The 19574-nt window shown below is 47.6% G+C and overlaps 1 protein-coding gene across 1 annotated transcript; it reads right to left on the reverse strand.

Moving 5' to 3' along the window:
* Positions 1 to 1350: 1350 nt before the first annotated feature.
* LOC306839750 (uncharacterized protein) lies at positions 1351 to 17953 on the reverse strand. Its single transcript, XM_079368635.1, has 10 exons — positions 17614 to 17953; positions 13859 to 13920; positions 13471 to 13491; positions 12593 to 12865; positions 12321 to 12408; positions 11989 to 12215; positions 10488 to 10775; positions 9854 to 10032; positions 4791 to 4883; positions 1351 to 3231 (listed from the first exon to the last, which is right to left on the reverse strand). The coding sequence occupies exons 1-10, from the start codon at positions 17913 to 17915 to the stop codon at positions 2782 to 2784; spliced, it is 1983 nt and encodes a 660-aa protein (XP_079224761.1). The 5' UTR covers positions 17916 to 17953; the 3' UTR covers positions 1351 to 2781.
* Positions 17954 to 19574: the final 1621 nt, after the last annotated feature.

Raw genomic sequence — 19574 nt, forward strand, 5'->3', positions numbered from 1 at the left:
GGTGACATGAGCGATGTCTCAGTGCCATTATCGTTAATATTGCTTTAGATTGAGTAAAAAATATTTCACCGTGTTTCGAACTTCCTGTCTTAACAAAGCTTCAAATCACACTTAAGACTCCTGATGGTGACTCTCTATCATAATTATAAGACATCTCTGCAGCTCGGCCATGCAAATCAATAATCAATGATGTGTAAGAAGGTTGAGCACACCCTCTGCAGTTTTCCTGAATATTAAAGGAGCTCTTTTTTTTTTTTTTTGCAGAAACTATATTAACAGTCGCTGCTACTCGTTTCAGCCTCTTTTAATGTTTTCCTGCTTCAAAAGCCTCACGTGTTAGTTTGTGCTCTCGACTCTTCACGTCTATGATGCAGCTTTTTAAAGAGACCTTCCACGTCGACGTCGTTTCAGCTGCAGCATGGAGTGAAAGATTGTGGTTAGCGATGTTGCCGTGTGTACTGATGCTAACGTGTGGCTATATCTGCTAACCGAGAGAACAGAGCGCTCCGAGGCCGAGACGTGCGTGTCGGACAGAAGGCTGCTAACTCTGCGTTAGCCGCACTCTGCAGACGCTGTCATCCTGTTTTTAGTCGTGTTGAGTGAACACAGCCGGCCGTACACCGACAGACTTTTCAAGCCATTTCAAAGTCAAATACAAATGTTCAAAGTCGGAATAAAATCTTCCCGGAGTTGGGGGGTCGTCCTGTGATCTTAGACGTTAGCTGTAAGATGCTCTTAAAGCTACGTTTTCTTCACTTAGACTCGTCGACTCGTCTGAATTTACTAAATTCACTTTGAAGGAGCAGCGCTGTGTTTCGTGTCTCTCTAATATCGTTCATCTTTATTCAACAGTTGTTGCGAGTAACTTTCATTTTGTGTTGATTTGGCGCCCCCCTGTGGTCAAAGCCGTGTGTCTTATTTCTTGGCCGCCTCGTGCTGACAAGTGTGCTCGACACACACTGTGTGTCTTCACTGTGAACTTCTGCAGAGAAAAATGTAAACAAAGCCTCTCTTCAGAAGCTGTAAGTGTGCGTTCTGTAAATAGCTTCATCTGAGTCCAGAAATAACTCGATGCACGCCGCGTCTTCAGCCTTTGAGCTTGAACGCCTGGTCTGCTTCTCCTCGTCTTTTTTTATCCCCACTTTAATCTACTTACAAGAAAAACTGTTCACCTGCAGATTTGTATCCAAAGATGTCACCTGAACACTTTCCCTCCCTGCTCGCTAAAACTCTCCTCGAGCTTCCAAACTGGAAAAGTTAAGAGTCTGAACTTAATGATGAGAGGCGTTACCTGCAGCTGGACTCATTTCTTCTTCTTCTTCTTCTTTTTTAAATAGATGTAGTGCGAGGTTGTTGTTTTTTTTTGCAATCTTATACCTGGAGCTGTTCGTTGTAGCACCAAAGGGTCTGAGATGTACGAAGCACCTGTGTGGATGCTTCAACCGGATTTATGGAATTTAAGGGAATCATTTCCATGAAGTGAAGGGAATGTGTCCCCCCCCCCGACACACACACACACACACACACACACACACCAGTTATAATCACTGTGTTTCTCTTTCCGTCGGGGCTGCATGGTTATCAGAGATTGATCCGACAGCGTTGGCTAACAGCTAAGCTGCGACGACCAGAGCGCCGTCCGTCGTAAAGCGGGACGAGATGAAAGTAGGAGGCTTTAAATCATGCAAGTCACTTTATCTGCTCCCCCCTCTTCCATTTATCTCCGCTCCTCACTCCACGGCGTCCGTGAATCCGTCCCTCTGCGAGGACACCAGGAATCCAATTACGGCGCTGATCCAGAAGTCCCAGATGTGTGTGTGGAAGCTGAATCCATGCAGCTTGTGACAGCTCCACCGGGGGGATAAAACAAAAACAGACGGGACGCAGTCTTCAGTGAGCAGTCGCTCCTGTGGGGTTTTATCATTCGTGTTCAGAGAGAGGAAGATGAGGGGGAGGTTTGATTGGATTTCTTTTACGTGTGGCAGAAAAACCACCTCCAGTAACATCAGGCTGAAACCTGCAGCGGCTCGTTTCAGCTTGTTTCAGCGTTTTCTTTCTCACGGGTGGTATTGAACAAGTGCTGAGACGAGCAGCTCTTCCCGAGAGGCGGAGACGCTTCCTGACAGACTTGTTCTGTTTTTAATAGAGTCTGTGAGTGGGCGGGATGAAATGTAATCATCGCAGTGTTTGTCTGAGCAGACAGAGGAACACACCGAGCCTATCAGCTTGTTGTTGGTGGGAGCTTCTGTCTGATTCCTGCGTCGTCTTCACTCAGCCGTCAAAACTGTCAAACTTGCCTCATCCTCTTTGACAACCTTTGAACGGGAGCTTTAAACACTCGATCCCCCCTTTAAAGTGTTTTCCTAAAAGTGCTGCGAGTGTTCACGGAGCGTCTCGGGCCGTCGTACGCCTGCATGCAGTCCATCTACTCTACGCTCAGCATCTCCTGCAGATCTCAACTACAATAACTACGCTAGTTTAAATGCATGCATGTTTCCATATGCACAAAGCGAGGGGTCTCATTTAGTGCCATACATTTTGTGCAGTTCCCCCTTTTTTTTTTTCTTTTTTTTTTTTGGAGGGGGGGGGCTCGACTGAAATCCAGATCCAGGGGTGAGTGTTTAGTCTGTGAGTGTGTTTGAGATGCAGTGAGGACTTTGTGATGTTTGGATATGATCGAGTTCCTGGAAACACCGAGCCAGACGGGTGCAGATGTCAAAACTGTTTAGGAACCACAAGATTTAAAAAAAAAAAAAAAAAAACAGACGCAGGTGAATCCTCTCAGGTGCTCGGAGACGATTCCCCCTTCTGCCCCGCCTCCACACCGTTTGCTCCTTCTTCTGTCTTGGCTGAATCCGACTCGGCGGTGCCCCTAGAGGCCGCTCCGGGTGACGCAGCGCCAGCGAGGCTGCCGTCCGGGGTGGCAGCAGCGAGCGAGCGAGGGTTTGAGGCGGGGCTGGCGCTCAGGACGGAGTCAGGGGTCCGGCTGGCCGTGAGATCCCCCTGCGTGGTCATGGTGGCCTCCAGGCTGTCAGGGAAAACTCCCGCTGTCACGGCTGTCGGGGAGATGGCGTTCAGAAGGGGCTTGTGGGAGGCGTAGGTCATGGCGGCGTCGGTGTCGCTGTCCAGCGGGAGCTCCGGGTGGGTGAACTCCACCCCGGAGTCGCTCATCTCCATGAAATTGTCCGAGGTCAAAGCCTGGTAGCGTCCTGGTTTGGAAACCTCGAGGCCCTGCGGAGGAGGAGAGAGGAGGCGCAGGAGGGGAGGAGGGAGGAGGCACAGGAGGGGAGGAGGGAGGAGGCACAGGAGGGGAGGAGAAGGAGAGAGGAGGGAGGAGGCACAGGAGGGGAGGAGGGAGGAGGCACAGGAGGGGAGGAGAAGGAGAGAGGAGGGAGGAGGCACAGGAGGGGAGGAGGAGGAGGGAGGAAGCACAGGAGGAGGGAGGAGGAGGAGGGAGGAGGCACAGGAGGGGAGGAGAAGGAGGGAGGAGGAGGAGGGAGGAGGCACAGGAGGGGAGGAGGCACAGGAGGGGAGGAGAAGGAGGGAGGAAGCACAGGAGGAGGGAGGAGGAGGAGGGAGGAGGCACAGGAGGGGAGGAGAAGGAGGAGGAGGCACAGGAGGAGGGAGGAGGAGGAGGGAGGAGGGGCACAGGAGGGGAGGAGAAGGAGGGAGGAGGCACAAGAGGGGAGGAGAAGGAGAGAGGAGGCACAGGAGGGGAGGAGGAGAGGCACAGGAGGGGAGGAGGAGGAGGGAGGAGGAACAGGAGGGGGAGGAGAAGGAGGGAGGAGTCACAAGAGGGGAGGAGAAGGAGAGAGGAGGCACAGGAGGGGAGGAGGAGGACGGGAGGAGGCACAGGAGGGGAGGAGGAGGAGGCACAGGAGGGGAGGAGGAGGAGGGAGGAGGAACAGGAGAAGAAAGTCCTTGTTAATTGAAGAAACGGTGGAGAAAATAAAAGTAAATGTGAAGAAGAAGAAAAGAGGGAGGAAGCTGATCTACGGAGCAGGAAGAGCAGGAATAACGGGAGGAAGGGAAGGAAAGGGAAGCAGTAAAAAAAATCGAGGTCAGTGGAAAAGTGAGGTGAATAATTTATGCACGTATTTATAGCTTTACCTTCCAGCAGCATGCAGACAACACTTAATGTTGTTAGCATCTGCAGGGATGGATGTCAGAGCGAGCGCATCGATTCAGAGGTGAACTGTGAAATGTAGGTCACCGCCTCCTCTGTCAGATACACATTTCATTATTTACACGCCGCGTCATCAACGAGACGAGAGCGTCGAGTCAAACATCAGCTGAAGACGACCTGTCCTCCCAAGTCTACAAGTCACCTCCTCGTGTCTCCTCCCTGAAGTTCAGCTTTCATCGCTGATCGCATAATCCCTCGCCTCATGCTGAATGACTGTGGCGCTGAATGTGGCGTGTAGCGGGGGGGGGGGGGGCGGGCTGTGACGGTGGCGATCTTTTAACTGTTGACATTTTCTTATCTTATCTGTGGCGTTTAAACATTTACTCCTCTGACCTGCTGGCCTGATTTCCAGCGCCACGCCAAACAGTCCTGAGTGTGTCATAACAACTCAAACTGACACTTTCAATGTTCTTTGTCGCCTTTATTCTTTTACACACACACACACACACACACACACACACACACACACATACACACACACACATACACACACACACACACACACACACACACACACACACACACGCACACACACGCGCACACACACACACGCACACGCTCACAAGTGTTTTTGTTTGTGCGATATGAAAAAAAAAAAACTGACCTTGATGGTGACCTCTGTGGTCTCCGGGGTCTTTTCACTCACTGACTGCATCAGAGACTCCTCAGCAAACCTCGTGTACGCTTCATGGACCACCTGCACACACACACACACACACACACACACACACACACACACACACACGACACACACAGGAGGACGTCAGAATATGGACACAGCGTCATGTTAGAGCGGCGAAGCACACTTCATTAGAAACACACACACAGACATTAAACTTGTAACAGCACAGGAAGCTCTTAAACACACACACACACACACACACACACACACACACAGACACAGACACTTATTGAACGGAGGATGAGGTCATGAAATCGTCTGGAGGTTGAGAGGAAGCAGAGCCCAGATGTTCCAAAACATCCGAGACACGGACGTGCAGGCGGGAGGGAAAGTGAGAGAGGTTCACGAGCCACGTAAAACGGCGTGAAGTTCGGTTCGTTCAGACGGATTCACAGAGAGGTGGAGAAGAAGACACACACTGACCTGACCTCACATATGATCAATAACAAGAAAATGGAGAAGTAATGTAGAAGGAGGCGATGCTGAAGAGGGGGAGGAAGCTCTGACACGGTTTGTCAGCGCTGTGTGAGTCGTGCTCAAACAGAGCGAGGACATCATTCGGTCGTGACTCGTAAATGAATTCAGCAGGTACAGAGAGACGACCGGTACCGTGTCGGCCCGATGAAAGGGTCAGTGTATGGAAGAGAGGAGTGTGTAGGATGAAGGTGGGAGAGAGAGAGAGAGAGAGAGCTGGGATTGATCCGAGTTTCACGGCCGCTCTCTCGGGTTCTCTGACTCGGCATTCTCGGATCTATGAGGAAATCCATCTCGAGTCGAGTGAGCGACATCAAGGGCGTGTGCTGTCATCTCAACCTCCACGCAGTCAATACTCCAACCCACGCCGCCGGGGACACACGAGAACACATCGATATACAAACACACACACACACACACACACACACACACACAGGCCGTGACAACACGTGTACTGACACACAACATGGAGCGAGCGACAGATTCATGGCTGCTGATTGGACATCTTACCTGATGTTCACTGACACTTTACCTGCTCCTGTTTAAACTGGGACTCTGTATAATGTTGCACCTGCTGGTTTATCTGGTTATTGAACATAAAATGGTTTCAACGCCAAACCCCCCCCGCGAGCCGGCGCCAGAATTACTAGTTGGTTAAACCTAATTAAAATCCTTTGGGAGGGGAGGCAGACTCTCTGGTCCTCATAGCAACCGCTTTATGTTCAGATCTGACCTTTGACCTCTGCTGTATGTCACCCCCCCCCCCCCCCCCAAAAAAAAATCTGCTGTCCTTTCTAATAAAAAAAAACCTTTCTGCTCCTATGTGACGCTTGTTTACATCCGGTAGTAGAGCAAAGCTTTAACCAAAGACTCAGCCAGGTTATGGCTGCAGCGCCACCTAGTGGCCGTTGGCTGTGTAGCAGCTGGAGCCCAACATAATGACCGGCAATGATCGTATAAAAACACGAATAATTAGTTAAATCGACTTGTAATCCCGGTGCTGACCAGCAGGGGGATCAAGTTTAACCCTTGACTTGACTAAACAAGCAAAACCTGTTTTTCTTCCCTATCAGTGAATGAGACTTTAAGTGTTGCTGATGTGGATTAAAGGAAGGTCAGTCAAATCTCATCTCACCTCGTCTCCGACAGGAGAGATAAATGGATCCAGTGTTTATTGATTTGTGATGTCGGTGTTTTAAAGTTTATATAATAAAAGCAGCATGCCAGAAAGGGACCGTCTCAATGTGATGCTTCATGGGAATATATCACGACAAAACATTGAGACATTCACTGGACAGAAACACGACAGCACACAGACGGACACAGAACTCACTGTTTGATCAAAGACTCGCACGTTTAATCACCACTGACCTTCACACGACGCCACACACACACACACACACACACACACACACACACACACACACACATCAGATATATTCACCTCGTACTTCACCTCACAGAGCCAAACAACACTGAAGTGCGCTAAACACAGCGCTGAAGCTGAACGCCGGCGGTTATCAGAAACGTTTGAGTTCATGAGTAACTGCGAAGCTCGAGGGAGAGAGAGAGAGAGAGAGAGAGAGAGAGAGAGAGAGAGAGAGAGAGAGAGAGAGAGAGGGAGAGAGAGAGAGAGAGAGAGAGAGAGAGAGAGAGAGAGGAGAGAGAGAGAGAGGAGAGGGAGAGAGAGAGAGGGATAAGAGAGAGAGGGATAGAGAGAGAGAGAGAGAGAGGGATAAAGAGAGAGAGGGATAGAGAGAGAGAGAGAGGGATGGAGAGAGAGAGAGAGAGAGGGATAAAGAGAGAGAGGGATAGAGAGAGAGAGGGATAAAGAGAGAGAGGGATAAAGAGAGAGAGGGATAGAGAGAGAGAGGGATAAAGAGAGAGAGGGATAAAGAGAGAGAGGGACAGAGAGAGAGAGAGGGATGGAGAGAGAGAGAGAGAGGGATAAAGAGAGAGAGGGATAAAGAGAGAGAGGGATAGAGAGAGAGAGGGATAAAGAGAGAGAGGGATGGAGAGAGAGAGAGCGAGAGAGAGAGAGAGAGAAGAACGGATCGAATGCGTGGGAAAGAAAGTCACACGTGATGATGTGACTTTCTCGGTTGTTGTTGCTCAGCAGCACTTTGGACACACTGACAATAAAAGGAGTTAAACGCCATCTCAACAGGTCATTCAGTCGTTGTTTCTCAACAGCGAGTGGCGTCCGCCGTCAGGACGGCTCTCCTCCTCCTCCTCCTCCTCCTCCTCCTCGGCTGAGAAACATCCGATTCTAACTCGATCAAATGACTCGTTCAAATGGACTCTTGTTTTGATTGCACTGTGCAGCACGACCTGCGACAAAACTGTGACTCAGATCCATGAAGACAGAAGTCCCTCCTGACTGAACCAGCACGAGAGAAAGATGAGAAACATTCATCCTCTTATTTCACTGTAAATCAGCTTCACTTTGTGTTTCCAAACGTTTCACTGAAAGTTTTCCTTTTCTATTCACACTATGAATCTTTACATTGATTTAAAACGTGCAAATCAAAATCTAGATACTTGGAGTCGACACAGAAGTGGACACTTGTGCAGGAAGCTCAGTCAGCGGAGTACTGAAGGGTCTAGAAGGATCGCAGGCACAGATTGTCTCAAGTGGTGGAGCTCGAAGAACCTGATGGTGGTTCATTGACTGACTGTCAAATTAGATCTTCAATCATCCTCTTCCTGTTCGTTCACACTGATGGACATTTCCTCTTCTATTGTGAGCTTGCACTAAAAGTGTTTAATGCACCAACGTTTACAGAATGCTGAGCAGTGATTTCTCACAAACAGCAGGATGATCGAAGGACTTATTTGACATTTCTCTAAACATCGAGATAAAGACGAAGAAGAAGAAGAAGAAGAGGCCAGAACAGCAATCTCTCACCGAGCAGAGGCTCCGTTTGAGGCTCCTTTAAAGTCAGAGGGAGAAACGTAACGCACAGGCGACAGCATTAGCCGGGCCTCGGTTCACACACAGCTCTGGTTCACACTCACACAGCATTCAGACGTCCAACTGGACCAGAGAGTCATGAACACAACATGAGCCGCACAAACATTTATCAGCATTTCTCCTGAGAATCAAAAAAACACCTGACTTTCTGTTTTCCTCCCTGAAGCCGATCCGCCTCACGTTGTTCATGTAACGTGTGTTTAATAGACCCTCGGATATCGACACGCTGAGTGGAAGCTGAAGGGTTAACTCTTTAAATGACTCCTCCCATCGGTCACTTCCTCTCTTGGTATTGATCAGCTGAGAGCAGAGCTTATACAAATCATTAAGAAGACAAGCAAAGCTGCTTCTTCTTCTTCTTCTTCTTCTTCTTCTGCTGCTGAAGCGTCCGCCGTCTGCTGGAGGAGTTTCATTTAACATCGACATTTGAAGAATCACAGGGGTAATAAATGTGCCTCAGGGGGCTTTTTTTACTCATCATCAATCATCCATTTAAGACTCCCGAGCTGATCAATACTTCTGATTTACAACAATGAGGGAAAAAAAACAAACATGTTTTTTACTAAACTGAGCCGAGGAGTGTTTTTTTAAATCTTTAACAATAAAAAAAAAACATAAAAAGATTTTTTTTCATGTTCACATCTTCATGTTTGTTAAAGTCAATTCTCTGAACATATCGAGCGGGTGCTAAAAGCCAGGAGGACGATTTGGGGAGTTTAAAGTTTCCAGTTTTTGTTTCCAGAATTCAACTAAAAAAAAAAAATACTCAGAGCTCCTGAAAAAAGACAAAAAATAAACATTTAATTAAAGTCTATAAATTAAGATCTACTTAAAGCTCCTGTAAGGGACTTCTGGTTTGAGTGGATTTTGGCGCCCCCCTGTGGTCAAAGCAGTATCACTTTCTTGTTTTGCTGATTTTGATTTGTACATGTTTGTCGTGTTTTTTTCTTTTAACCAACTCTGATGAAATCTTGTCAGGTGATGGCGAGGGGTTCCTCAGCCGGGACCCCCCCCCCCCATGTGTGCGCAGCAGCATCACGTCCTGGATCGACCTGATGGAGGTCCACTTTTATACTGCTCATGCTTTTCTGTGCTCCTCTCCTCTGTGTGGTTCACAGCCTACGCAGGAAGTTTATCGCACTTTTAGATCACCAACAAAAGCCTAAAATAACGACTAACACACTCTGGGGTTAAACACACGCACACACACACACACACACACACACACACACACACACACACACACACACACACACACACACACACACACACACACACACACACACACAAAGGGATCAACGGAGCTGTATTAGAAAGAGTGTGTTACTGTGAGATGTACTCAGACAGTGCCAGGTCCGGCTCTGCAGGCGCAGGAAGTGGACCAGCTGACCATCCTGACTCCCACAGCAGGAGCAGAACCTTCCTCTGCCTTTACACCAAAACACAAACCTCCCTCTTATGAAACATGAAGCAGGGTCTCATCTCGTCTCCTCCTGATAAAAAGCAGAACAAAGGCGACGCACTGGGCGGGTGTTACCTGTCTGAAAGCCTCGCCGTCCCCCTTGCTGCCTTGCTGAGCGATGAGCATCAGCTTCTTGTTCTTCTCGTTCCTTTTGTGCATCTTATAGAGGCAGGACAGCAGGCAGACCAGCAGCATGAAGGCGATCAGGCCCAGCAGGGAGAGGATGGCCACAGTCAGCGGAGGGAGCTTATAGGCTGAAACATGCACAGAGGAAAATAATGAGTCTGCTCTGTCGCTTCTTCAGCTTCCATCCCAGCGCCTGCCGAGAAATACACGTTTAATTATATCTAATTTATGAGCCGGTGTAAACTCAAAGGTCCAACATAAACATAAATCACTGTTTGCATCGTCTCAGTCAGGATCCTTCTCCTGATAGGCTGAAATGTTTAACAGAGCTATGACAAGTTCTTGTGGTTATTTCTAAGCTGAGCTGTAAAATAAAAATACAAAAAAATAAGAAAAATAAGGAGGAGGGATTATTTAGTATCACCTCAAATATTTCCAGATGTTATCAAAGTGAGAGAAATCTGAAGTGTTTCAGTTGTAGCGGGTGCGTCTTGTCTTGGCCGTCACCATAACGACAGAAACGGCAACATTTACCGTTGCCGTGGAAACACAGGATGTCACGTCAAATCTCTCTCTCTCTTACCTTCCACCTCCACGTAGACATGAGCCACGAGGAACCCGTCCAGGTCGGTCACGGTGAAGACGCCGACGTCGGCCACGTGGAGCTTCTTCATCATGAGCTCCGACCCCTCCACGGTCAGACGGCCCTCCAGCATGGGGTCCAGGTGGCTCACCAGGACCCCCTGCTGCAGGACCACGCGGGGCCGGTTGTCTGATTTGGGCATGTAGACGATGTTGAGGTTGGAGTGATGGAGGTAGAGTTTCATCTTCAGGTTTGCTCCGTAGGAGAGTTTGGTGAAGGTCTGGTGCTCTGTGGAGAAAGAACACGAGTTTGTGCCGAGCTCCACAAAAAAAGGATCTATCATAACCTCAATAAGAGGAGACTGTAGCCTCTGGGGTCAAAGGTCAATCCAATGCAGACTACGCTGAAGTGCTTCTCTGCAGCAGTTTGTTCTGCATGTTTCAGATCCGATGTGAAGAAGATATCTGAGACTGAAGCCTCTAAAAACTTTCTCACCGGCTCCTTTAAGAGCTTCGGTTTTAAAGATGATATCATGAGGAGGATGTGAGTGTGTGATTCATTCACATTATAAGAAACACTGCAGAGAAGATAAAAGAATTGCAGACGTCCTTAATGCATCATGTCAGAGGATATCGAGCTGGGAAACACGAGACGCTCTGCAGGCTTATCATCAGACACACTGTTCAAACGTGAACGCAGTGGAGGAGGTCTTTACTGGCAGACGCTGTCACTTCTTTGGTCTTTAGTGTAACGAGACCACGGAGACCAGACTGATCCGAAACCAAGACCGAAACCGAGACCGAGACCAGAACCATAAATATCAATCATCAACCCTCGAGTGTAAAACCAGGAAGAAAGCTGCAGGTCTGAACTCCAACCAGAAGAGTCCATTGAAACACTGTGTGCAGAGATGAAGTTTGGTTCCTAACGTTTCATTTAATCTGCTCCAGTTTTTAAGTGACATCTTTTTGTTGTTTTTTCAGTCTCCGTGCAGACGGGATCATTTCTTTCTTTTTTTTCAAATTGCAAGACAAGAGACAATAAACGAGAGACGATTACAGTAGAAGCCAGAAAAAGTGTGTGTGTGTGTGTGTGTGTGTGTGTGTGTGTGTGTGTGTGTGTGTGAAGAAATACAGTTTATAACAGACAAAAAAAGGATAAATCACTCGATCACTCCCCCCCCGTCACGAGATGGTCGATCCTGCCCCCGAAGGGTTAACTTCATTTTAAATACATACATAAAAAAAGATCACATAAATGTTGCGAGCGTCTCTGCAGAGATGAAAATGAATCAGGGTGTTAACACGATAAGGCTAACGTTACTGCATGGAACCGAATCAGCTCGATATCAAAGATCTGGGAGAAGCACATCACGTGTCACAGCCTGAACATCAGCGCCGCATTTCAATGAGCTCCCTGCAGAGGCCCACGGGTTCCGGCGCCTGAGACTGATGAATCCCCCCAATTAAAGCTGAGAGGACGAGCGCCGATCTGTCCTCACCTCTGACGTTCAGACAGTTCCTCCTCCTCACTTTGCCCTCGCGGTCCAGCACGGTGAAGCTCCCCTCGTCCGTCATCCTGACAGGGTGCAGCGTCACCTTCTTCTCCGTCACGCTCAGGCGCCTCACGTACTCCTCGGCCGTCACCGCCGTCTGGTTGTACAGCACGACGGACGGAGGCTCCGTGGCGTGCTGCACCTCGGTCTGATTGGGATGAATCAGACTCGGCCTGGAAGAGGACAAAACAAAGACACAGGTTAGCAGAACGTTAGCGAGGAGAGACGCTGTCAGACGTCACAGTGAGTCATGGCTCTGTGTGAAGCACCGACGCTACCTGAACTCCAGCGTGATGGGGCCCTCCACCTGGTTGAGATGGATGGTGTACGTGTCTCCATACTTCACCACTTGTTCCACTGAGCAGTCTGATCGACAAGACAAAAACAAACAATCATTCTCTGAAATCCTCCGTTTATTTATTCTTATTTAAATCTCACGTCAGGACGACTTCCTAACGTCGTACAGCTGAGTTTAAAGTTTGCTCATAATCTCAATGTGATGTCACATGTGTCTCTCCGCCTCCTTATAAGTGTGGAGGAGGCAGCGTACCCCGGACGATGAGGATGAGGCGCTTGGCGGCGTTGGAGCTGTTGGCGGTCTTGATGACGTACACGCCCTCGTCCTCCTCCTGCACGTCCTCCAGCACCAGGTGGCCCAGAGAGTTGATGCGGCAGCGTGGGTTCACCACCTTCCCTTCGTGCATCAGAGCCACCTCGGCGAGGCCGTCCGTTCTGGGTTTGAACACCACCTCGCCGGCGTTCCCGGGCGGGACGTCGATGTGAATATCCTCCCCGAAGAAGGCGGTCCTGTGCTCGTCTTTCACTGAAGGACACAATCAGGTGTTTAACGTTTGATTTCCTGTCTCACTTTCCTCGTGCACATTACAGGAAGTACTTTCACGGATTCATGCATTTTGATTGGTTTGAATTCTTCTTTAAGGTGTGTATGTGTAACAGTGAGAGGAGGATTCTCCCAGCAGCTGATCTCTGATTGAACAGGAAGATGAACATGTCTGACATTTACAACTGAAGGAAACGTCTTTCACCCATGCAGAAAGGATGCTGCATGCTCTGCTTCAGTCATTCATGTTCTGGGGCTTCTCAGTCTGACCAGAGGCGCTGCTCGTTAACAGGCAAGGCAGGCGACTGCTTGGGGCCCCAGGACAGTGGAGGGGGGCCCCTGAGGGCTGACAGCATTTTTAAATCACAGCATGAGTTCAAGCTGTGCAGATAGTTGCAGCGACTGAAGGAAACCTCCCTCCGGCGCCCCGTCTGACAGCTGCTGGATCTCGCTGCCCCGCTAAGCGTCCCGTGCAGAGGACAGGAAGTGAAAACAGCACAGTGACGGGTCACCTCGGACCCCAACACACTCAAGAACATGTACAACACACGTCATGCACTGCAGTCCCAACCAGCATGCACGTTTACCTTTGGAAGACGCCGACACGACTGTGAAAGGAAACAAAGAGCAGAGTCAAATATATCTTATTTTAGTGATCTGCTGATTCGTCCAAAGAGCTTCAAACAGCTTTCTTTGTTCTAATTGGAGGGAGAAAAAAAACAGCACAAGTCTCCAAGTGTTTGAAATGTTAATGCCCCACATAATAAGCAGTGAAAATAGAGCAGATGTAAACACACGCTGGCTTTGTTGCATGAAATGAAAGGAAAGCAAACAAAGGAAAACAAGAATATAACTAATATATGACATGGAGCTTTTCTGTGCTGCTGCAACACTTTGCAGGTTTTGCAGGAAGCCTTTTTCAGCTGTTCATTAATCCAAACCCAATCCCCAGTGACTGGTTATGTTAGTGCTTACCGGTGCAGAACAGGGCGCTGAGCACTGCAGAGCTGATTACTTTCATCGTGCACGGAGCGTCTCTGGAAGAGAGAGAGTCACACGACGAACAACAAACACACAGAAACTTTTTACAGCATGACGGCGACTCTGAAGGATCAAATATAAAACTTCCTAAAAACAAAATGATTTCATCTATAATTACATCAAGACGACGAAAGAACATCTTGGCCTGAAGAGGTCAGTTTGCTTTTATATCTGTGTTTAATTGAGACACACATCTGCAAAGAAGAAGCACGCCAACTTGAATCTGTGTGATCAGACGGAGCGCTGCAGCATCCGGCCCATCTCACCAATGAGCTCGGCAAATAAGTGAGAGGGCGCTCTGCCAAGCGTCCCCGACAGTCAAATCTACAGTACAGACACAGATACAGGAAGAGGCCTCGAGGAGCAGCGTGCTGAGCTGAAGAGCAACAAATATGTCACGTCTCAAAGAGAGGGAAGACAAAACATAAAGAGAAAGAGAGAGAGAGAGAGAGGCGAGACGATGAAGCGAGCATCCCGCTGGGACGAGAAGATGGACGGGAGCCAGCTGGCACCAGACAACTCTTTGACCTTTCACGACTCCCGCACTAGATTAGACTAAGCAGTGGCAGCAGAGTTATCAGGGCGGGGTAATTCGATTGGATAGATAATGGAAGAGACAGAGAGAAGGCGCTCTGAAGGGACGAGAACAGCTGCTCACTCTTTTCAAACTGACAGGATGGATCTAACACCAGGGACGGCCCTGCTGACGCCTCACAGGAACATTCATCCTGGGTGAGCTGCTAACAAGTGGAACGCACCCCGAAGCATCCTGAGGACAGATCCAGATGCATCAGCATCCAGAGCAGCAGCCAAAACATAAACACCCACCGCACCGTCTTCATACAAACGTTAGATATGTACATGCTATAGGTTTTTATTAAAAGAAAGAGTTGTGTGTCATTGTGCAGATTTTAGTGAATGTTAGAGATCTGCCCTGAAGAAGACGACCTGTGATGTTTGGATCCCCGGCAGCTCGCCGTGCAGACTTAAAACAATAAAAAGTGAAGTCCTGCCAGCGGCCTCGGAGGAGGGAGAGAAAAGCCCATCTACATTCCCTCTGCACATCCACAGATACAAGACGACTTCTACATGACAGCGGAGCCGGAGAGCAGGCAGAAAAAACTGCTCAAAAGGCCTTTTAGCGTTTCAGTGGAACTCTGTAATCATGACGTGTTTCTCCTGTTAGTGGAGCCGGTTAGCATCACCTCTTTAATGTTCCTCTGAGCCATTAGCTGGCTGGCTGTGTGAGTGTTGGTGCTCAGAGGCACGAAGGAGAGAGCTGTACAGCTGCAGCACAAATAAGAGGTGGCTGCAGCGTTTGTCGAGGTGATATTTACGACAAATTGACAGGTTGGAGGAGCTGATTTACTGAAAGATGAAAACACATATTTAGAGAAGTGCAGGAGAAGTTGTATTTACACAGCTGGAGTGTCACCTTAAGCTGTGTAAGAGGGTTAGAGAGAGGACGATCGTTGCAGCACTTTCAGGAGCGCGATACATTTTCTGTCTTTCTTGCATTTACAAACACCACACACATACGCACACACACACACACACACACACACACCTCTTCAGAGCTGTGTTATCATAGATTCAGGTCACGGTTGACGCTGTGATTTCCATTCATAAACTCGGACTGTACTCGGGATCCCTGCTCCGGTGTCTCCTGTTACGAGCGATGGGATCGATGGCGAGGATCGCCTGTGACTCGTCCAGCTGCCTCCTCGATGGGATCTCGTTCAGCCTGACGTCCGGACGATCCTGACTGATGTACCTAAGAGCCTTATGGCCTCCTCTCTGCTCTCCCACACGAGTCAGGAGGGTCCTCCTCTTCATCGCTGAGCTGCCTCGCTCATATCTGCGCCTCTCTCCGTCTCTGATTTCCTGTCTTTGTCTTCGTCTTTCTGTTCTTGTTCTGACTCATCTTTGCCTTGTAATCTTCTCTCTCTCTCCTTTATTATCCTTCTGACTCATTCCTATCAGGCTCAGTCAGACCCAAACACCAGTTAGAGGATGTAGCGGTCTACTTGCTCTGATAATGAGTCCTGTTTTATGGTCTAATTCCTCCCACAGCAGAGGGTTTCTATTCTCGTACACTTATTCTACATTTACCGTCTGTGTCTTGCTATCTTTGTTCTCGTCTTCTGACTGCTCAAAACTCTTCGACACAGCAGGTCACACCTCCACACTCACACTCTGATGGTAGAGGCTGCTGTTTAAAGTGACCAATCAGAAGCAACTGATCCCATTCATACACCGCTGATGAATCAGAGGGAGCAACTTGGGGTTCCTCTCGAAGGCGGTTGAGAGACGACAAGAGGCAAAGCATAAAACTGACAGCTGAGAGATCTTATCATCATCATCATCATCATTACATGTGTCGCTTTTTCTTAAAGGTGCAAAGTGACTCTGCAGGTTAAAGGAGCGAGGTATTTTGTTCGACACCGGGGGGCGACAGAGGAGAAGGGTCCAGTTAGAGACTTAGGACTCTGTTCAGATGCCTTTCATTGGGGGAGGAAGGGAGTGTAGACCTGGAGGAGAAGTGAAGTGTGTGTGTGTGTGTGTGTGTGTGTGTGTGTGTGTGTGTGTGGAGGGGGGGGGGGCCTTATTTTCCTGAAGTATGGTGAAATCATGATCCTGATTTTAGAATCTTAAATCTAAAAAAATAAATAAATAAAGTCACACTTAAAGTGTGTTCCTCTCTCTGCATGTGTTCATCCCTGGCACCTTTCTTGCACCTGCACCCACTCGCCCCCTCCTCACTCTTTACGCAGCCCAAACACACAGCCTGGAGCAGCTGCTGCTGGTGCACCAAGGGTGTGTCACGACCGGCATGAAAGGGGCTGTCCCGTGTCGGGGAAGTCCGGAGGGAAGATGGAAGAAAGGACACGACCGAGTAGTGAAGACAAGATGTTGTTGGACATGACAGACACTCCAGCACCACAAGTCTGTCTGCATTAAAGATCTGCTTCGTGTCCTGGCACGCGATCAAAAGACATGAGAATGATTTCCAGATCATTTAAACTCTCTGTACTGGTAATAAGCTGAGTCGAGTTCTGGATCCACACTGCACTCATTTAAAAGACTCTGAGACAAACACTCAGCGTGCTGTAGCGCAGAACAGCATTGCGTAACCAGCAGAAAATACCCCAATACAGACGGGTATATCCCACACACAGGACAGGACGATGCACCACAGCTCGACCAACACACACTCAGGAATTACCAACTAACATGTCGTGCGTAAAAACAAACCCTTTATGATCCCAGTTTCAGCTTCAGGATGATGTTTATTGTTACCAGCAGAGCGAAAAGTGAATTTCCAGTAAAAATCCTCCTGGACTGAAGAAAGGAGGCCGATCAGTGCCACGGAACCCCTGAGCAAGGATCGCATCCCTGACTCAAGCTGGTTCCATTTATCGCCATTCTTTCGGGGGATTCAGTGTTTGTTATTAAACATATTTTTCATGCTGGGTAAATGTTGATTTGTGTAATCTTGTGTGATGGTATGTTCCCACACGCTGCTGTGCTGATGGTTACACGCCCTGAATCATACAGCACCAGCAAATAGTCCAAACATGACAGGAAAGCTGCTGAATTTAACCCACTGCCTCCCTGTTTCAAGCAAACACCGAGAAAAAAAGAGCTACAAAGCTGTAATACACAAGTAATTGGATGATGGTAATTACCTGTTCCAAGGCGAAAAGCCGAAAAGCAGCCGACAGGGAGGGGCGATCTGCAAACACTCCTTTTTCTTTTTTTTAAGCTTCTTTATTTCATCAATCTCGTCCTCCCCTTCACCCCCAACAACACACTTCAATGGGACCGGATCGGGAGGAACTGGAGACTTTCGGCTGGTGTCGGCTTTGTGGACCCGCTGAACTCGGAGGCGCTCGGGAAGCTTCGGTAAAACTCGTCGTTTCTGGCTCGGAGCCACAAGAAGGGGCAGATTTGTTCCAGGACAAACACAATTTATTTCTTTTCCTGACATTCATGTTCCTTTACATTTACTCTCAATGTTTAGAGAACGTATTTGTGTGTTCATAATATTTACTGGTTGCAAATAATTTTATTTATTAGCTTTATTTACTTTGTATTTCATGTTTATAATAGATTTTTGATCACATATTCTTTTCAGAATTATTTGTTGTAAATTTAGTTTGGCATTAATTGCATGTTTTGTTTCATGTTTGGGTAACACTGGCTGAGCTTATTCAGGTAAGAGGGCAGGTGGAGGACCAGCATGCACCTGGGTTGGCCTGTGTTTGGTTTATCATGGTTTCGTTTTCTTTGTTGTAATTTTCTGTCTTATTTTTGTCATGTTCCACCCTTGTATTGTTTCCTGTAGTTTATTCCTTTGTGTTCCTGTTTTATTTTGTAGTTCTTGCCCCAGTGAATCATGTCGTCTTACTTCCTCTTTTCATCAGTCTTGTCTTTAGTAAGTCTACCTGGGGCTCTCTGAGGTTTGTTTTTCCATGTTGCTTGATTTTTGTTTCTGGTAAAAAGTGAGCTTAACGACAAACGACACAGGTGAAAACAAACACAAGGGCAGGAAGTAAAACCAGACAGGAAACACAAGGGAAAGAACTACAAATTAAAAGAGGAAACAAATTGCGATACATGACTACAAAATAAAACAGGAAACACTGGGTTATAGAAATACAAAATAAATCTGGAAACAATGAAGACCAACAGAACTCAGAGATATAACAGAAACAACAAAGAAGAAAAAGACTAAATAAAACAAGGAGCATCTAAACTTGAAACTCATCACCGAACATTCCCATGATGCATCTGTGGCCTTTTGATTATACTAATTCTAAATAAAGGTTTAAAAGCCTTTATTTTCTTATAACCTGGTTCGCAGATGATGGTTCTCTGGTTCTTCTTGGTGCTGCTGTCCGTGGTCCTGAATCTTAGATCTGAACGTCTCTGCGTGGTGCTGACGCTGTCCGAGGTCCTGAACCTCAGAGCCCTAAACAGCTGCTGCTTGTGTGTTTCATATCGATTAATAATAATGAGATATTTGTGCAAATGTCTGCTTCTATACCTTCGTGTTATCTTGGATCATCGTACAAAGACTTAAAATCTGAACTTATGATGTAAACAATCCTGTTTCAGCACTGAAGTTAAATATCTGAAATATGACAGCGTGAAGAAGTGAGACTTTATGTTTACATCCATGAGTTATCAGAAAAGTGTCAGACGGGGATTCAAACCAGGAACCTCCTCGCTGTGAGGCCACAGCATTAACCCCTGCAGCACTAAAGCACTTTATCAATAAATACTACTGGTGCAGGTTTTCCTACAAATGACTTTTTATTTCTCACATGTTTCACAGTCACTGGAGCTCCAGTTCAAATTGTTTCATGGGAATAGAAAAAAAGGTAAACAAAGAATCAAGTACACATAAAGAAGACAAAGACAACATGGCTACACGTCACCAAGATTTAAATGCTTAAAGTTGTGAATCTGTGCTTTAATTCACAGGATGAAACGTGTTGCTGGATGAAATACTGATCAGTAATAAACACGAGCTTCTCTAATGAGATCTTCACTGTGATCACAAACTTTTTTTTTTTTTTTTTTAAGAGTCCACGATTATCAAATGAGTTTGTTAACGTCATCAGAGTCGTTTATGTTCTGTCAC

Source organism: Symphodus melops (genome assembly GCF_947650265.1).
Source record: "Symphodus melops genome assembly, chromosome: 18".
NCBI lineage: Eukaryota > Metazoa > Chordata > Actinopteri > Labriformes > Labridae > Symphodus > Symphodus melops.